Here is a 19,025-nt window from a genome sequence, read left to right as displayed (position 1 = left end):
AATTATTCCTTTACAATCAGCAGCTCTGCCCTTTCTTTATCAGCATGCCGGCAGCCGCCATCCAAGCCCAGGGACAGAAAATGCAAGATCAAAATCAGTCTTTCTTCAATGAATTAAATACTTATACAATTAACTCTTATGGTAATCTGTAGCGATGGAGTCAGGGTGGCACTTTAGGGTCATTAATACCATTTGATAGACAAAGCATGGCTAACCCAATCATGGTTCACCTACTACTACAATACATTACAAAACGTCTCCTGACCACTGTCCAGCTTGATGGAACAAGGTGCAGAGTGAATGGAGAGGTATCCCGGCAGCAGCACATGTACATGGCTGTCGCCATTCCCTTCTGTAAGGAGTCACAGAAACAGTCGACAATGTAGAGGACCTGGTTTTGGCTATAGGTGCGATCCACATCCATCACACATTTTTGGCACATCCTGTGGATAGTCCTATAAGTTTGTATGTGTGCCTACCCATTGACGCAATTACATGTGTAATATGGATATAATTTATAGGACTGGCTCTCCACTGTTCCAGACATTTTTTAATATATATGGCCACTTCAAAAAATAAAATACTTCTATGATCTATGGTCCATACAGATGAATTGAACAGGCAAATATAAGTACAAATCTCTTGGGCGTGCAAGGAATAAGGATACATTTGCTGGCTGTAAATTGAAACCGCAACAGGAGTAAACAAACTACGTAGATTAGATCGGCTCGTCAGATTACAAGCAGCAGCACCGAGATTATACGGAGACAGAAACCATGACAATATCAGAAAGCTCAGGAACCAATAACCCATAGTGTCCTCAGGGAAGAAGTAATAAATGCTGGCTATTTCCACTGTGAGATTGGCTATAAACTCTAGCTCCAAAGACAAACTCATTTTATTCGGAGATCCCCCTCCTTCCCGTGCCCAGCAAGCAGGATGGAAAACAAGAGATCATGCATGTAAGAGAGATCCATACGTCGCTTACCGTCCTCCGTGCAGCACACACAATGCAGTGACCCTGTGGCAATGGCAATAACTTTCTTCCCCTGAAGTCCCTGCACCTGCCGTGGCCTTCGCACATGATCATCCGATCCATGACCTAGACGATGATAGTCACCTTTTCCCCTGTATATGGAAATTGACAGCTGAAAAAGCAATTCAACCAACATGTGATACTCACGCTTTACTTTAATTTAAAGGTCATGGACACCGTTGACATGGAAAAACACAACTTTTACGTCTGTTCGTGCTTATCTTTAGTTAATAAAATAGCACTAAAGTTTCAGTCTGAAATCTTAATTTTTTTCATTCATTTTCAACCGCCTAGAAATTCAGTGTACAGCCTGATCCAAGTTTCAGATTTTTCTTGTGTCATCCCCTGTAATATAGGCTGGATATAAGGCCTGTCCACAATGCAGTTTGCAACCATCTTCATTACCTCAAATATTATTATTATTATTATTTATTGTTATAGCGCCATTTATTCCATGGCGCTTTACATGTGAGGGGGGTATACATAAAAACAAGTACAATAATCTTAAACAATACAAGTCATAACTGGTACAGGAGGAGAGAGGACCCTGCCCGCGAAGGCTCACAATCTACAGCGGGATGGGTGATAATACAGTAGGCGAGGGTAGAGCTGGTCGTGCAGCGGTTTGGTCGATCAGTGGTTACTGCAGGTTATAGGCTTGTCGGAAGAGGTGGGTCTTCAGGCTCTTTTTGAAGGTTTCGATGGTAGGCGAGAGTCTGACATGTTGTGGTAGAGAGTTCCAGAGTAGGGGTGATGCGCGAGAGAAATCTTGTATGCGATTGTGGGAAGAGGAGATAAGAGGGGAGTAGAGAAGGAGATCTTGTGAGGATCGGAGGTTGCGTGCAGGAAAGTACCGGGAGACGAGGTCACAGATGTATGGAGGAGACAAGTTGTGGATGGCTTTGTATGTCATGGTTAGGGTTTTGTAATGGAGTCTCTGGGCAATTGGGAGCCAGTGAAGGGATTGACAGAGGGGAGAAGCTGGGGAATAGCGGGGGGACAGGTGGATTAGTCGGGCAGCAGAGTTTAGAATAGATTGGAGGGGTGCGAGAGTGTTTGAGGGGAGGCCACAGAGCATGAGGTTGCAGTAGTCAAGGCGAGAGATGATGAGGGCATGGACTAGGGTTTTTGCAGATTCTTGGGTGAGGAATGAACGGATGCGTGAAATATTTTTGAGTTGAAGTCGGCAGGAAGTGGAAAGGGTTTGGATATGTGGTTTGAAGGAGAGATCAGCATCAAGGATATCGCAACTTCTATCCTGCACATATTCTCTGTTTGTGAGCATTGCTTCTTAGCTACAGCCGGTTTTCTCTGCCCTCCATGAGACCAGGGCTGTGGAGTCGGTAAACCAAACCTGCGACTCCGACTCCTCAATTTCCCTTACACCGACTCCGACTCCAACTCCGACTCCACGACTCCGACTCCCACACATATTGCTTATATTTAAGTGAAAAATTTATTGTAGTACAATGTGAACCTCAGACATTTAATCATTTTTATGATCCAATAATCAAGATATTTAGATAGAACAGAATATATATTGGTGTACTACCCAGTTTTCATTCTTTTTGGTACAGATACGATATGGATAGACAGATATGGATAAATGGATAGATAGAGCAGATTTCTAATCTGCTTTTGCTATTGAGTAACATTATCTATGAGCTCAAAAACCTTTCAGGTGATGCAGTTTTTTAAAAAGATGATCAACTTTTGCAGCTGAAAAACGTATCCTCAAAAAACACAGGAAAAACGCTGTGTGTGAATGTAGCCTTAGATCAGGAATAGAACAGCCATTTATAGGACATTTCATAACTTTCCCAAACTCCTATGAAAAAATATTCAGCACATCCTGCATTGAATTACTGTACCCAATTTATTATATATTTTAGGAGTCGGAGTCGGTCCATTTTATACCGACTCCAACTCCGACTCCACCAAAATGAGCACTGACTCCGACTCCACAGCCCTGCATGAGACAGTAGATGGTTCCCTCCTCTCCACACTGTGTAGACCTTTGTATAAACCCCTACTCCTGTACATCAAAAAGTAATCCTTAACCCCTTCACCCCCAAGGGTGGTTTGCACGTTCATGACCGGGCCAATTTTTACAATTCTGACCACTGTACCTTTATGAGGTCATAACTCTGGAACGCTTCCATTGATCCCGGTGATTCTGACATTGTTTTCTCGTGACATATTGTACTTCATGTTAGTGGTAAAATTTCATTCAAATAACTTGCGTTTATTTGTGAAAAAATTGGAAATTTGGCAAAAATTTCGCAATTTTCCAACTTTGAATTTTTATGCCCTTAAATCACAGAGATATGGCACACAAAAAACTTGATAAGTAACATTTCCCACATGTTTACTTTACATCAGCACAATTTTGCAACCAAAATTTTTTTTTGTTAGGAAGTTATAAGGGTTAAAAGTTGACCAGCGATTTCTCATTTTTACAACACCATTTTATTTTTAGGACCACATCACATTTGAAGCCACTTTGAGGGGTCTATATGATAGAAAATACCCAAAAGTGACACCATTCTAAAAACTGAACCCCTTAAGGTGCTCAAAACCACATTCAAGAAGTTTATTAACCCATTAGGTGCGTCACAGGAATTTTTTTGAATATTTAAAAAGAAATGAACATCTAACTTTTTTTCACAAAAAAAATACTTCAGGTTCAATTTTTTTTATTTTACCAAGGGTAACAGGAGAAATTGGACTGCAAAAGTTATTGTGCAATTTGTCCTGAGTACGCTGATACCTGATTTGTGGGGGGGAACGACTGTTTCTGCGCATGGCAGAGCTCAGAATGGAAGGAGCGCAGTTTGACTTTTCAATGCAAAATTGGCTGGAATTCAGATCGGACGCCATGTCACGTTTGGAGAGTCCCTGATGTACCTAAACAGTGGAAACCCCCTACAAGTGACCCCATTTTGGAAACTAGACCCCCCAAGGAACTTATCTAGATATGTGGTGAGAACTTTGAACCCACAAGGGCTTTACAGAAGTTTATAACATACAGCCATACAATTAAAAAATCATATATTTTCCACAAAAATGATCTTTTCACCCTCAATTCTTATTTTTCCAAGGGTAACAGGACCCTAAAAGTTATTGTGCAATTTGTCCTGAGTACGCTGATACCCCACATGTGGGGGTAAACCACTATTTGGGCGCATGGCAGAGCTCTTAAGGGAAGCAGCGCCATTTGACGTTTTTGGCTGGAATTGAGATCGGACACCATGTCGCGTTTGGAAAACCCCTGATGTACCAAAACAGTGGAAATCCCCCACAAATGACACCATTTTGGAAACTAGACCCCCTAAGGAACTTATCTAGATGTGTGGTGAGAACTTTGAACCCCCATGGGCTTCACAGAAGTTTATAACATAAAGCCATACAATTAAAAAATCATATTTTTTCCACAAAAATGATATTTTCACCCTCAATTCTTATTTTTCCAAGGGTAACAGGACCGTAAAAGTTATTGTGCAATTTGTTCTGAGTACGCTGATACCCAACATGTGGGGGTAAACCACTATTTGGGCGCATGGCAGAGCTCGGAAGGGAAGCAGCGCCATTTGACGTTTTTGGCTGGAATTGAGATCGGACACCATGTCGCGTTTGGAAAACTCCTGATGTACCAAACAGTGGAAACCCCCCCACAAATGACACCATTTTGTAAACTAGACCCCCCAAGGAACTTATCTAGATGTGTGGTGAGCACTTTGAACCCCCCAGTGCTTCACAGAAGTTTATAACGCCCGGGCGTGAAAATAAAAAATTCGTATTTTTTCCACAAACATGATCTTTTAGTCACCATTTTTTTATTTTCCCAAGGGTACCAGGAGAAATTGGACCCCAAAAGTTGTTGTCCAATTTGTCCTGAGTATGCTGATTCCCCATATGTGGGTGAAAACTACTGTATGGGCACACGTCGGGGTTCGGAAGGGAAGTAGTGACGTTTTGGTATGCAGACTTTGATGGAATGGTCTGCGAGTGTCATGTTGCCTTTGGAGAGCCCCTAATGTACCTAAACAGTGGAAACCCCCCACAAATGACCCCATTTTGAAAACTAGACCCACTAAGGAACTTATCTAGATGTGAGGTGAGCACTTTGAACCCCCAAGGGCTTCACAGAAGTTTATAATGCCAGGGCATGAAAATAAAAAAATGGTATTTTTTCCAGAAACATGATCAATTAGTCCCCAATTTTTTCATTTTCCCAAGGGTAACAGGAGAAATTGGACCCCAAAAGTTGTTGTCCAATTTGGCCTGAGTACGCTGACACCCCATATGTGGGAGAAAACTACTGTATGGACACACGTCGGGGCTCGGAAGGGAAGCAGTGACGTTTTGGAATGCAGACTTTGATGGAATGGTCTGCGGGTGTCATGTGCGTTTGGAGAGCCCCTGATGTACCTAAACTATTGAAACTCCCCACAAGTGACCCCATTTTGGACACTAGACCCCCCACGGAACTTATCTAGATGTGTGGTGAGCACTTTGAACCCCCAAGTGCTTCACAGAAGTTTATAACACTCGGACGTGAAAATAAAATCATTTTTTTCCACAAAAATGATATTTTTGCCCCCAATTTTTTATTTTCCTAAGGGTAACAGGAGAAATTGGACCCCAAAAATTGTTTTGCAATTTGTCCTGAGTAGGCTGATACCCTACATGTGGGGGTAAAACACTGTTTGGGCGCATGGCAGAGCTTGGAAGGGAAGGAGCACCATTTGACTTTTTCAACTCAGAATTGGCTGGAATTGAGATCAGACGCCATGTTGCATTTGGAGAGCCCTTGATGTGCCCAAACAGTGGAAACCCCCAATTATAACTCCAACCCTAACCCCAACACACCCCTAACCCTAATCTGAGCCCTAACCCTAGCCCTAACCCTAGCCCTAGCCCTAACCCTAGCCCTAACCCTAACCCTAACCCTAAGGCTGTGTGCACACGCTGCAGATTTTGCTGCAGTTCCGCAGCGGTTTTGGCTGCTGCGGACCCCAGTACCATGATTCCCTATGGGAATCAAAAACCGCAGTGCAGACGGTGCGGAATTTTCCGCGCGGATTATCTGCGGTTTTCAATCCGCAGAAAGAATTGACATGTCAATTCTTTCTGCGGATTCTCCTGCGGTTTGCCATCTCCTCTAATGAGGAGATGAAAAACCGCAGGACAAAACCGCAGAGCAATCTGCAGGTAAAACCGCAGGTCTTTTGACCTGCGGTTTCACCTGCGGATTTTACAAAATCCGCGCGGATGAATCCGCAGCGTGTGCACACAGCCTTACCCTAACGGCAAAATGGAGATAGATACTTTTTTTTTTAGTTTTATTATTTTTCCCTAACTAAGGAGGTGATAACGGGGGGTTTGATTTACTATTTATGGCGGTTTTTATGTTTGGCGGCTGTCACACGCTAAAAGACGCTTTTTATTGTAAAATAGATTTTGCATCACCACATATTGAGAGCTATAATTTTTCTGTATTTTGACCCACTGAGTCATGTGAGGTCTTATTTTTTGCGGGACGAGTTGACGTTTTTATTGGTACCATTTTCGGGCACGTGACATTTTTTGATCGCTTTTTATTCCTATTTTTGGGACGCAGAATGAACAAAAACCAGCGTTTCATGAATTTCTTTTGGGGGGGTGCGTTTACACCGTTCCGCGTGCGGTAAAATTGATAAAGCGGTTTTATTATTCGGGTCAGTACGGTTACAGCGATACCTCATTTAGGTCGTTTTTTTATGTTTTTGTCGGTTTTATGCAATGAAAACTATTTTATATAAAAAATAATTATTTTTGCATCGCTTTATTCTGTGAGCTATAACTTTTTTATTTTTTCGCTGATGATGCTGTGTGGCAGCTCGTTTTTTGCGGGACAAGATGACGTTTTCAGCGGTACCATGGATATTTATATGCGTCTTTTTGATCGCGCGATATTACACTTTTTGTTTGGCGGTATGATAATAAATCATTATTTTTTGCTTCGTTTTTTATTTTTATTTTTTAAGGGGTTCGCTAAAAGGGTTAACTAATGGGACAGTTTTATAGGGCGGGTCATTACGGACGCGGCGATACCTAATATGTGTACTTTTATTTTTTTTTTATTATTATTATTTTCAAAAAATGAATTTATTGGGGAATATTTTTTTTTTTTTTACTAATTTATTTGGCGATTTTTTTTTAATTTATTTTTACATTTTTTTTGAATTTTTTTTTTACTTTATTACATAGACCCAGGTGGGACATCACTGTCCTGTGACAGATCGCTGATCTGTCACATCACAGATCACTGTGACAGATCAGCAATCTGTCACAGGCATTGAAGCAGACTTCCTCTTGCCTGCGCTTTGCAGGCACTGAGGAAGCCAGCTTCCTCAGGTCCCCGAAGGCCCCCGTCGCCATCTTGGATTCGGGGGCCTGGAGGATAGGAGCCCCCTGCAGCAGCGCTGCACATTGCGCTGCCGTGGGGGGCTCAGGGAAGCACGGAGGGAGCCCCCTCCCTGCCGATGCTTCCCTTTAACTCCCGGTACACCGCGATCATGTTTGATCGCGGTGTGCAAGGGGTTAACGTGTCGGGGGCGGTCCGTGACCGCCCCTGACACATAGTGCCGGGTGTCAGCTGTGATAATCAGCTGACACCCGGCCGCGATCAGCGGCGCTCGCCACGTGGGCGCCGCTGATCGCGGTAGACGTACTATCCCGTCCACGGTCATACGGGCCCGGGTACCGTGGACGGGATAGTACGTCGGATGTCAGGAAGGGGTTAAACAAGTCTAGCAAAATGGCTAGAAATATTTGCCAAGCCATACACATAACTACAGCTAACTGCTTCAGAGTATTTGCCCATCAAAAGGAGGTAGAGAAGGGTTTGTCTTGCTGGCGTTTTTTTTTTTTTTTTTTTTAGGGCGAGAGCAAAATGTAGTTGGCATGCTTTTGGAGACCAGCAGAGTATGGATATTTTAATATTCATGTCATATAGAACCAGAAACTATGACTTAGCAGTGCATTGCTGCGGTTTACAAAAGAAAGGGGGGGGATGGGGTGGACCTACGTACCAAGTATAGACGGCACCAGACTTTGTCAGAGCCACAGAGAACTGAGAACCACACTCCACTTTGGTAACTCCAAGTCCGGTCAGAGAATCGATCTGAAGAGTAAAAATAACACAAGGAGAATTAAAAAGAGAAAATCCTGTAAATGTGAGAACACGCGTCTCCTTCTCCAGCCTTAACAAGCTTGCATCATTGATCTGTCAGTAAATGACCAATTCTACCATTTTCTGGAGACCTAATTGTTACATGAGCCCAATAACAGGAACAATCCCATTTTCACTTTCTTTCAGTCGCCAATAGGAACGTTTACTATTAACAATGGCATTTTCACCCTTTTAGCGTTATTTTACCATGGCTAACAAATGATGTTTAGAAAGTTTTGTTCACATTAAGACTCACTTTCATAGGCACTTTGCAACCATCACTGCCACCTCGTCCAAGTTTTCCGTAATCTCCATCGCCCCAAGACCAAACCGTGTCATCGTCGGTCAGGCAGAGAGTTTGCGCATCTCCGCTGCCGCAGGCAATGTCAATCACGCGGTAACCTTGTAGGGCTTCCACCTGGGGAGCAACCATAAAAAGCTCACAGCTGGAGGAGCTGAAAATCTTCACTGTAACGTATACATTCATCAAACCAGTAAGGTCAGTGCTCCTAGTATGTGGTAACCAGTAATGCTGCCAGTACGCAGCATTCACACTGCTCTCTAACAGTACAGGAGGTTTCAGGCATTTATAAGTTAACCTGCAATAGTAAGTTATGTGATCACTAGGTCATACATGATAGAATCAGGTCACCATGTCTTTTCTATGCTGCTCACAATATTGATCTACAGTCAGAAGCAGGTTCTTGACATTAATATATTTCAATGACCTGCCACCTTTTTACTGAAGCGATTCCAATGAACACTGTCACTGAAGATATTTGTTACATCACTTGTCTCATTCTAATGGTTGCTATTGCTTGTAATGTGTTACAATGGAAAATAAAGCCTTTCAAATAAGAAAAAAAGGAAACAACCATGCACCAGGAGGCCGACATTGGACTATGGCCTTAGTAGTGGTAACAGATACCCACCAACTTGGGCTTCAGCTGATCCTCACTGTCGCCGTGCCCCAGGCGTCCATATCTTCCTTTACCCCACGTGTACAGCTCTCCAGCTGCTGTGATACACGAACTGTGCGCTCCGCCTGCGGCAATATCGATAACTTCCGTTCCTCGCAGAGACTCAATAACACGCGGCCGATCACAAGGGCTGAAAGGACAAATAGAAAAGTAAGGAACAAGCAAGAAAAAAAAGCATACATTTATCCATTCGTTTCTGAGAGCTAAAAGGTTAAGGGGTTGTAAATGAACATACAACAATGTCTAGTGCGAGTGAGGGGTCCTTGTTCTGAGAGCCACATGGACATACGTGACCACACCACCTCACATCTCCTTTATGTGTCATCCATTACTCTCCATCGTTGTAGATGCTACGTGATGGATTACATAATTGAGAACATCATGAGAAGCGTGTGCCGACACCATCAGGGCTCAGACAGTTTTTCCCGGACAAGTTCTCTTCATAGAACTCGTACCCATTATAGTCTACAGAGCTGTTCCTATGTATCTCACCAATGAAAGTCTAGGAGTCTGAGAAAAAAAAAAAATCAGTCAGCATTTGGAGGCCATCTGTGTGCTGGACTGATACAAAACTGAGAAACTTACATCAGTTTTGTTTTTTTTTCCATCCAAGAAAAAAACTGATGAAAGTGATACCCAACCAGATATCTGGGGAAACTGATCAAAAGCACTTATAAAACTTTGATTTTTCTCGCACGCCAAAAACAGTCTGAAGTCTGAATGAGCTCTTAGTAAGTGTAATTTCTAAGTACACAACCCCTTTTTTCATTAAGTATGGCAAAACAAAATACTATACCTTCTGTTCCCATGGCCCAGTTTTCCATCTTCTGCCTCTCCCCATGAATACACTTCTCCTTCAGAAGAGAGAGCAAGACAGTGCTTTCCACCGGAGTTAACCGCCACCTTTTTCACAAACACATGTTGAATGGACTCCAACAGCGTGGGTGTAGACACAGATTCCGTGCCACCTATGCCCAGCCTACCACCGGCACCATAGCCTGTAGCATATAGCTGGGGGAAAACAAATTAAGAAAGGACGGATTTTAACAAAGTAGGTCGTCATTTTACACCACAAAAGAAGCATTCTCCACTTGTATTACCTTGCCATCAGCCGTGACGGCAAAAAGTGTTTGCTCTCCTCCAATCAATTGGACAGGTCTAAGCGTTGCCAAAGCCTCACATGGTGTTGGAACTTTGACTTTTGCACCTTCAATACCTCCAAGTTGTCCTCTGTGATTATGACCCCAACCATAGATGGTGCCACTGCCACCAGCTGACAACGTCCAGTCATCCGGTCGTCTACAATCAGAGATCATGTAATGAAGAGGCTGTGTGCTTAAAGTGCACCTGTCAGCAATTTTGGCCGATATAAGACTTTGCTCTGCCCTCAACACGACAAATAAGTATGCCTGCGCAGGAGCGTGATGGGGGGGAGCTTGTGTGGATGATGCAGGGTCGCATCATCCACAAGCAGCAAGCAGGAGGAAGGTGATCGTGAGAAGATGGGAGGTGCCGGACCAAGACCAGCGACACCCATCGGACCGGTTCACCCCGCAGGTGAGTATAATAAAAAACTTAATTTTTCAGTTCTTCCAGGTTGGGTTGGGGGCTTACATACCGCATTACAGAATGTTGTATATAAGTCCTGAAAGGTGATGGTCGCATCTTATATCGGCCAAAACTGCTGACAGGTTCCCTTTAATATAGAAAGCAGGTATAATAAGACAAACCTATTCATCCACTGGACAAGCTGCTCATCCTGCTCTCTCCTGAAAACCTCATGGCTCTCGTGGACAGCATTCATATGCTCATTATCTGCCATCAACTCATGGATTTTCTTTGCAACCTTCACTCAAAATCAAAATAATTTGTGGTCAGAAAAACATAAGACATTCATCTGTCAATTTGTAATACCGTGGACACTAAAGAAAGTAAATTAAAAAAAATGAATACCTCATCTAAAAACAATCGAGGGAGAGGTGTCCGCTTGTCTAGTGCTACGGCAACTCTTGATGCCATACAGTATCTCCTGAACCATGCCCACTTGTGAGTCTCCGCACAGCACGGAAGCGTATCTAACTCCAGGTCACAAGCAAGGGCCACCAAGACCTGCAGGACATACAAGTATAATATTGTTAAAAAAAAAAAAAAAAAAAAAACCTCACTGTGTGAACGCAGCCTAAACTAAATTTAGAGTTCATTGGTCTCATGGAAAAACTTCTGTCGCATACATTAAACATATCAATAGTGAAGCGAAGAAAAACTGGAAAGGATAAAAAGTGCTAACAGGGTGCTATCTTGGTTACAATTAATAAGAGAGCGTGCATAGTGGTGCCGCCTGGTGTATTATATGTGCATCCAACCACTGACTGATATAAGGCTTCTGAAAACCCGCGAGGAGATTCAGGAGACAAAAACTGGAAACAAATGGGTTAATCTGCGCTGCCGTTGAAGAATGAAAAGATTATAACATTAAACCCGCAGATCCACAAATGTCAGTTACATGTTGTAAGTCACAAAGATCATGTAAAAATATGAAAATCATGAAAAACACTTCATTACAGATAATAAATATGAGACAAACGAAAACAGAAATATATATATATATATATATATATATATATATATATATATATATATATATATATATATATATACACACACACACACACACATACACACACAAAAGTGAAATATATGGAGTCAAACTTGTCTTGGAATGGTTTTGACAATGGAGAGGTTTATGAGCCACGCAAGTGTTTGGAATTTAAGTTTTTATACAAAGACAAGTTCGACAACAGTTATTTTACGATTTCTTAATTTTATTTTTTTCACTACATTTATTGTTTGTCTCATATTAAATTATCTTCTGTAATGATGTGTTTTTCATATTTTTACAAAATTATCTTTGTGACTTTCAACATTCGTAACTGATAGTTCTTGACCTGCAGGGTAAATGTAACGTCGTGGTCACATGATCATTTTGACCCCATTTTTTGTGCGCCTTTATTTGAATGCTTGGCCTATTTGTTCCTGATTGTTCCGATTGTAACTATATAATGGTTTGTCCTGATGAAGAAGTTGAAATACTTTAAAGCGTGTTGACAAACCACTAACACTTGAAATCTACATCTCTTCATTTTTCTTCAATGACAGTGCAACTTAACCAATTTGTTTCCAGTTTTTATCTTCTGAAACATATCAATAGGACTCTATTCGCCTTAGAGGTGCCACAAGAATGTCTTTTTGGCTTCCATATGTCAGTATAACTTATTGTCTGACTGTACAGAGCAGTAAAGTCTGCTGCTCTATTCTATACTGTGGCATCCGGTGAAAAAAAAAATACACCAATTATACAATGTTAACATGGCCGACTGATGTCACCGTATGACTATACAATAGCACTATAAGAGGTATGTGCATATACGCCTACCTGCACTAAAACCACACAGTATCCATTCGACTTTCAATAAAGCATCAACGACAAGCAGCAGAAGGTATCGACGACAAGCAGCAGAACGTAACAACTACAAGCAGTAGAAGGTATGAACGAAAAGCAGAACGCATGGACAAGCAGCAGAAAGTGTCAAAGACAAGCAGCAGAAAGTGTCAACAACAAGCAGAACGCATCGACAAGCAGCAGAATGCATCGACAAGCAGCAGAAAGTATCAACGACAAGCAGCAGAAAGTGTCAACAACAAGCAGAAGAAAGTATCAACGACAAGCAGCAGAAAGTATCAACGACAAGCAGAAAGTGTCAACGACAAGCAGCAGAAACTGTCAACGACAAGCAGCAGAACGCATCGACACGCAGAAGAGCGCATCGACAAGCAGCAGAAAGTGTCAACGACAAGCAGCAGAAAGTATCAACAACAAGCAGAACGCATCGACAAGCAGCAGAACGCATCGACAAGCAGCAGAAAGTATCAACGACAAGCAGCAGAAAGTGTCAACGACAAGCAGAAGAAAGTGTCAACGACAAGCAGAAGAAAGTGTCAACGACAAGCAGAAGAAAGTGTCAACGACAAGCAGAAGAAAGTGTCAACGACAAGCAGCAGAAAGGGTCAACGACAAGCAGCAGAAAGGGTCAACGACAAGCAGCAGAAAGGGTCAACGACAAGCAGCAGAAAGGGTCAACGACAAGCAGCAGAAAGGGTCAACGACAAGCAGCAGAAAGTGTCAACGACAAGCAGCAGAACGCATCGACAAGCAGAAGAACGCATCGACAAGCAGCAGAAAGTATCAACGACAAGCAGCAGAAAGTGTCAACGACAAGCAGCAGAAAGTATCAACGACAAGCAGCAGAAAGTATCAACGACAAGTAGCAGAAAGTGTCAACGACAAGTAGCAGAAAGTGTCAACGACAAGCAGCAGAAAGTGTCAACGACAAGCAGCAGAAAGTGTCAACGACAAGCAGCAGAAAGTGTCAACGACAAGCAGCAGAAAGTGTCAACGACAAGCAGCAGAAAGTATCAACGACAAGCAGCAGAAACTTTCAACGACAAGCAGCAGAAAGTATCAACGACAAGCAGCAGAAAGTATCAACGACAAGCAGCAGACAGTGTCAACGACAAGCAGCAGAAAGTGTCAACGACAAGCAGAAAAAAGTATCAACGACAAGCAGAACGCATGGACAAGCAGCAGAAAGTGTCAACGACAAGCAGCAGAAAGTATCAACGACAAGAAGAACGCATGGACAAGCAGCAGAAAGTGTCAACGACAAGCAGCAGAAAGTGTCAACAAGCAGCAGAAAGTATCAACGACAAGCAGCAGAAAGTGTCAACGACAAGCAGCAGAAAGTATCAACAACAAGCAGCAGAAAGTATCAACGACAAGCAGAACGCATGGACAAGCAGCAGAAAGTGTCGACAAGCAGCAGAAAGTATCAACGACAAGCAGCAGAAATTATCAACGACAAGCAGCAGAAAGTATCAACGACAAGCAGCAGAAAGTGTCAACGACAAGCAGCAGAAAGTGTCAACGACAAGCAGCAGAAAGTGTCAACGACAAGCAGCAGAACCTATCAACGACAAGCAGCAGTACCTATCAACGACAAGCAGCAATAAGTGTCAACGACAAGCAGCAGAAAGTATCATTGACAAGCAGAACGCATGGACAAGCAGCAGAAAGTATCAACGACAAGCAGCAGAAAGTATCAACGACAAGCAGCAGAAAGTATCAACGACAAGCAGCAGAAAGTATCAACGACAAGCAGCAGAAAGTATCAACGACAAGCAGCAGAAAGTATCAACGACAAGCAGCAGAAAGTGTCAACGACAAGCAGCAGAAAGTGTCAACGACAAGCAGCAGAAAGTGTCAACGACAAGCAGCAGAAAGTGTCAACGACAAGCAGCAGAAAGTGTCAACGACAAACAGCAGAAAGTGTCAACGACAAGCAGCAGAAAGTGTCAACGACAAGCAGCAGAACCTATCAACGACAAGCAGCAGTACCTATCAACGACAAGCAGCAGTACCTATCAACGACAAGCAGCAGTAAGTGTCAACCACAAGCAGCAGAAAGAATCAACGACAAGCAGAACGCATGGACAAGCAGCAGAAAGTGTCAACGACAAGCAGCAGAAAGTATCAACGACAAGCAGCAGAAAGTATCAACGACAAGCAGCAGAAAGTATCAACGACAAGCAGCAGAAAGTATCAACGACAAGCAGCAGAAAGTATCAACGACAAGCAGCAGAAAGTATCAACGACAAGCAGCAGAAAGTATCAACGACAAGCAGCAGAAAGTATCAACGACAAGCAGCAGAAAGTATCAACGACAAGCAGCAGAAAGTATCAACGACAAGCAGCAGAAAGTATCAACGACAAGCAGCAGAAAGTATCAACGACAAGCAGCAGAAAGTATCAACGACAAGCAGCAGAAAGGGTCAACGACAAGCAGCAGAAAGGGTCAACGACAAGCAGCAGAAAGGGTCAACGACAAGCAGAAGAAAGTATCAACGACAAGCAGCAGAAAGTATCAACGACAAGCAGAACGCATGGACAAGCAGCAGAAAGTGTCAACGACAAGCAGCAGAAAGTATCAACGACAAGCAGCAGAAAGTATCAACGACAAGCAGCAGAAAGTATCAACGACAAGCAGCAGAAAGTATCAACGACAAGCAGCAGAAAGTATCAACGACAAGCAGCAGAAAGGGTCAACGACAAGCAGAAGAAAGTATCAACGACAAGCAGCAGAAAGTATCAACGACAAGCAGAACGCATGGACAAGCAGCAGAAAGTGTCAACGACAAGCAGCAGAAAGTATCAACGACAAGCAGCAGAAAGTATCAACGACAAGCAGCAGAAAGTATCAACGACAAGCAGCAGAAAGTATCAACGACAAGCAGCAGAAAGTATCAACGACAAGCAGAACGCATGGACAAGCAGCAGAAAGTGTCAACGACAAGCAGCAGAAAGTATCAACGACAAGAACGCATGGACAAGCAGCAGAAAGGGTCAACGACAAGCAGCAGAAAGGGTCAACGACAAGCAGCAGAAAGGGTCAACGACAAGCAGCAGAAAGGGTCAACGACAAGCAGCAGAAAGGGTCAACGACAAGCAGCAGAAATTGTCAACGACAAGCAGCAGAAAGTGTCAACGACAAGCAGCAGAAAGTGTCAACGACAAGCAGCAGAAAGTATCAACGACAAGCAGCAGAAAGTATCAACGACAAGCAGCAGAAAGTATCAACGACAAGCAGAACGCATGGACAAGCAGCAGAAATTGTCAACGACAAGCAGCAGAAAGTGTCAACGACAAGCAGCAGAAAGTGTCAACGACAAGCAGCAGAAAGTATCAACGACAAGCAGCAGAAAGTATCAACGACAAGCAGCAGAAAGTATCAACGACAAGCAGAACGCATGGACAAGCAGCAGAAAGTGTCAATGACAAGCAGCAGAAAGTATCAACGACAAGCAGAACGCATGGACAAGCAGCAGAAAGTGTCAACGACAAGCAGCAGAAAGTATCAACGACAAGCAGAACGCATGGACAAGCAGCAGAAAGTGTCAACGACAAGCAGCAGAAAGTGTCAACGACAAGCAGCAGAAATTGTCAACGACAAGCAGAAGAACGCATCGACAAGCAGAAGAACGCATCGACAAGCAGAAGAACGCATCGACAAGCAGCAGAAAGTATCAACGACAAGCAGCAGAAAGTGTCAACGACAAGCAGCAGAAAGTGTCAACGACAAGCAGCAGAAAGTGTCAACGACAAGCAGCAGAAAGTGTCAACGACAAGCAGCAGAAAGTGTCAACGACAAGCAGCAGAAAGTGTCAACGACAAGCAGCAGAAAGTGTCAACGACAAGCAGCAGAAAGTGTCAGCGACAAGCAGCAGAAAGTGTCAACGACAAGCAGCAGAAAGTGTCAACGACAAGCAGCAGAAAGTGTCAACGACAAGCAGCAGACAGTGTCAACGACAAGCAGCAGACAGTGTCAACGACAAGCAGCAGACAGTGTCAACGACAAGCAGCAGACAGTGTCAACGACAAGCAGCAGACAGTGTCAACGACAAGCAGCAGACAGTGTCAACGACAAGCAGCAGAAAGTGTCAACGACAAGCAGCAGAAAGTGTCAACGACAAGCAGCAGAAAGTGTCAACGACAAGCAGCAGAAAGTGTCAACGACAAGCAGCAGAAAGTGTCAACGACAAACAGCAGAAAGTGTCAACGACAACCAGCAGAAAGTGTCAACGACAAGCAGCAGAAAGTGTCAACGACAAGCAGCAGAAAGTGTCAACCAGGGCTGTGGAGTCGGAGTCGGTGCTCATTTTGGTGGAGTCGGAGTTGGAGTCGGTATAAAATGGACCGACTCCTAAAATATATAAATAAATTGGGTACAGTAGTTCAATGCAGAATGTGCTGAATATTTTTTCATAGGAGTTTGGGAAAGTTATGAAATGTTCTATAAATGGCTGTTCTATTCCTGATCTAAGGCTACATTCACGCACAGCGTTTTTCCTGTGTTTTTTGAGGATACGTTTTTCAGCTGCAAAAGCTGATCATCTTTTTAAAAAACTGCATCACCTGAAAGGTTTTTGAGCTCATAGATAATGTTACTCAATAGCAAAAGCAGATTAGAAATCTGCTCTATCTATCCATTTATCCATATCTGTCTATCCATATCGTATCTGTACCAAAAATAATGAAAACCGTGTAGTACATCAATATATATTCTGTTCTAAATATCTTGATTATTGGATCATAAAAATGATTAAATGTCTGAGGTTCACATTGTACTACAATAAATTTTTCACTTAAATATAAGCAATATGTGTGGGAGTCGGAGAGTCGGAGTCGGAGTCGGAGTAAGGGAAATTGAGGAGTCGGAGTCGCAGGTTTGGCTTACCGACTCCACAGCCCTGGTGTCAACGACAAGCAGCAGAACGCATCGACAAGCAGAAGAACGCATCGACAAGCAGCAGAAAGTATCAATGACAAGCAGAAGACAGTGTCAACGACAAGCAGCAGAAAGTGTCAATGACAAGCAGCAGAAAGTATCAACGACAAGCAGCAGAACCTATCAACGACAAGCAGAAAAAAGTATCAACGACAAGCAGAACGCATGGACAAGCAGCAGAAAGTGTCAACGACAAGCAGCAGAAAGTATCAACGACAAGCAGAACGCATGGACAAGCAGCAGAAAGTATCAACGACAAGCAGCAGAAAGTATCAACGACAAGCAGCAGAAAGTGTCAACGACAAGCAGCAGAAAGTGTCAACGACAAGCAGCAGAAAGTATCATTGACAAGCAGAACGCATGGACAAGCACCAGAAAGTGTCAACGACAAGCAGCAGAAAGTATCAACGACAAGCAGCAGAAAGTATCAACGACAAGCAGCAGAAAGTGTCAACGACAAGCAGCAGAAAGTGTCAACGACAAGCAGCAGAAAGTGTCAACGACAAGCAGCAGAACGTGTCAACGACAAGCAGCAGAAAGTATCATTGACAAGCAGAACGCATGGACAAGCACCAGAAAGTGTCAACGACAAGCAGCAGAAAGTATCAACGACAAGCAGCAGAAAGTATCAACGACAAGCAGCAGAAAGTATCAACGACAAGCAGCAAAAAGTATCAACGACAAGCAGCAAAAAGTATCAACGACAAGCAGCAAAAAGTATCAACGACAAGCAGCAGAAAGTATCAACGACAAGCAGCAGAACCTATCAACGACAAGCAGCAGTACCTATCAACGACAAGCAGCAGTAAGTGTCAACCACAAGCAGCAGAAAGAATCAACGACAAGCAGAACGCATGGACAAGCAGCAGAAAGTGTCAACGACAAGCAGCAGAAAGTGTCAACGACAAGCAGCAGAAAGTATCAACGACAAGCAGAACGCATGGACAAGCAGCAGAAAGTGTCAACGACAAGCAGCAGAAAGTATCAACGACAAGCAGCAGAAAGTATCAACGACAAGCAGCAGAAAGTATCAACGACAAGCAGCAGAAAGTATCAACGACAAGCAGCAGAAAGTATCAACGACAAGCAGCAGAAAGTATCAACGACAAGCAGCAGAAAGTATCAACGACAAGCAGCAGAAAGTATCAACGACAAGCAGCAGAAAGTATCAACGACAAGCAGCAGAAAGTATCAACGACAAGCAGCAGAACCTATCAACGACAAGCAGCAGTACCTATCAACGACAAGCAGCAGTAAGTGTCAACCACAAGCAGCAGAAAGAATCAACGACAAGCAGAACGCATGGACAAGCAGCAGAAAGTGTCAACGACAAGCAGCAGAAAGTGTCAACGACAAGCAGCAGAAAGTATCAACGACAAGCAGAACGCATGGAC

The 19,025-nt window shown here is 43.3% G+C and overlaps 1 protein-coding gene across 9 annotated transcripts in view; it reads right to left on the bottom strand.

Moving 5' to 3' along the window:
- HERC2 (HECT and RLD domain containing E3 ubiquitin protein ligase 2) overlaps window positions 1-19,025 on the bottom strand; it is a 364,746-nt gene that overhangs the window by 40,882 nt on the left and 304,839 nt on the right. For all 9 annotated transcript variants that reach the window (XM_073541474.1, XM_073541475.1, XM_073541476.1 and 6 more), the window contains 8 exons: window positions 11,186-11,341; window positions 10,963-11,078; window positions 10,333-10,531; window positions 10,029-10,243; window positions 9,185-9,362; window positions 8,509-8,670; window positions 8,113-8,204; window positions 989-1,128 (listed from right to left, as the gene is read on the bottom strand). In XM_073541474.1, the coding sequence (XP_073397575.1) occupies window positions 989-1,128; window positions 8,113-8,204; window positions 8,509-8,670; window positions 9,185-9,362; window positions 10,029-10,243; window positions 10,333-10,531; window positions 10,963-11,078; window positions 11,186-11,341 (1,258 nt within the window). The remainder of the gene's footprint in view (window positions 1-988; window positions 1,129-8,112; window positions 8,205-8,508; window positions 8,671-9,184; window positions 9,363-10,028; window positions 10,244-10,332; window positions 10,532-10,962; window positions 11,079-11,185; window positions 11,342-19,025) is intronic.

The sequence above is a fragment of the Dendrobates tinctorius genome, unplaced genomic scaffold, assembly GCF_039654945.1.
Source record: "Dendrobates tinctorius isolate UK_male_01 unplaced genomic scaffold, ASM3965494v1 ptg000121l, whole genome shotgun sequence".
NCBI classification, from domain to species: Eukaryota; Metazoa; Chordata; class Amphibia; order Anura; family Dendrobatidae; genus Dendrobates; species Dendrobates tinctorius.
The sequence above is the reverse complement of the archived record's forward strand: the minus strand, read 5'-3'. Positions and strand labels throughout refer to the sequence as shown.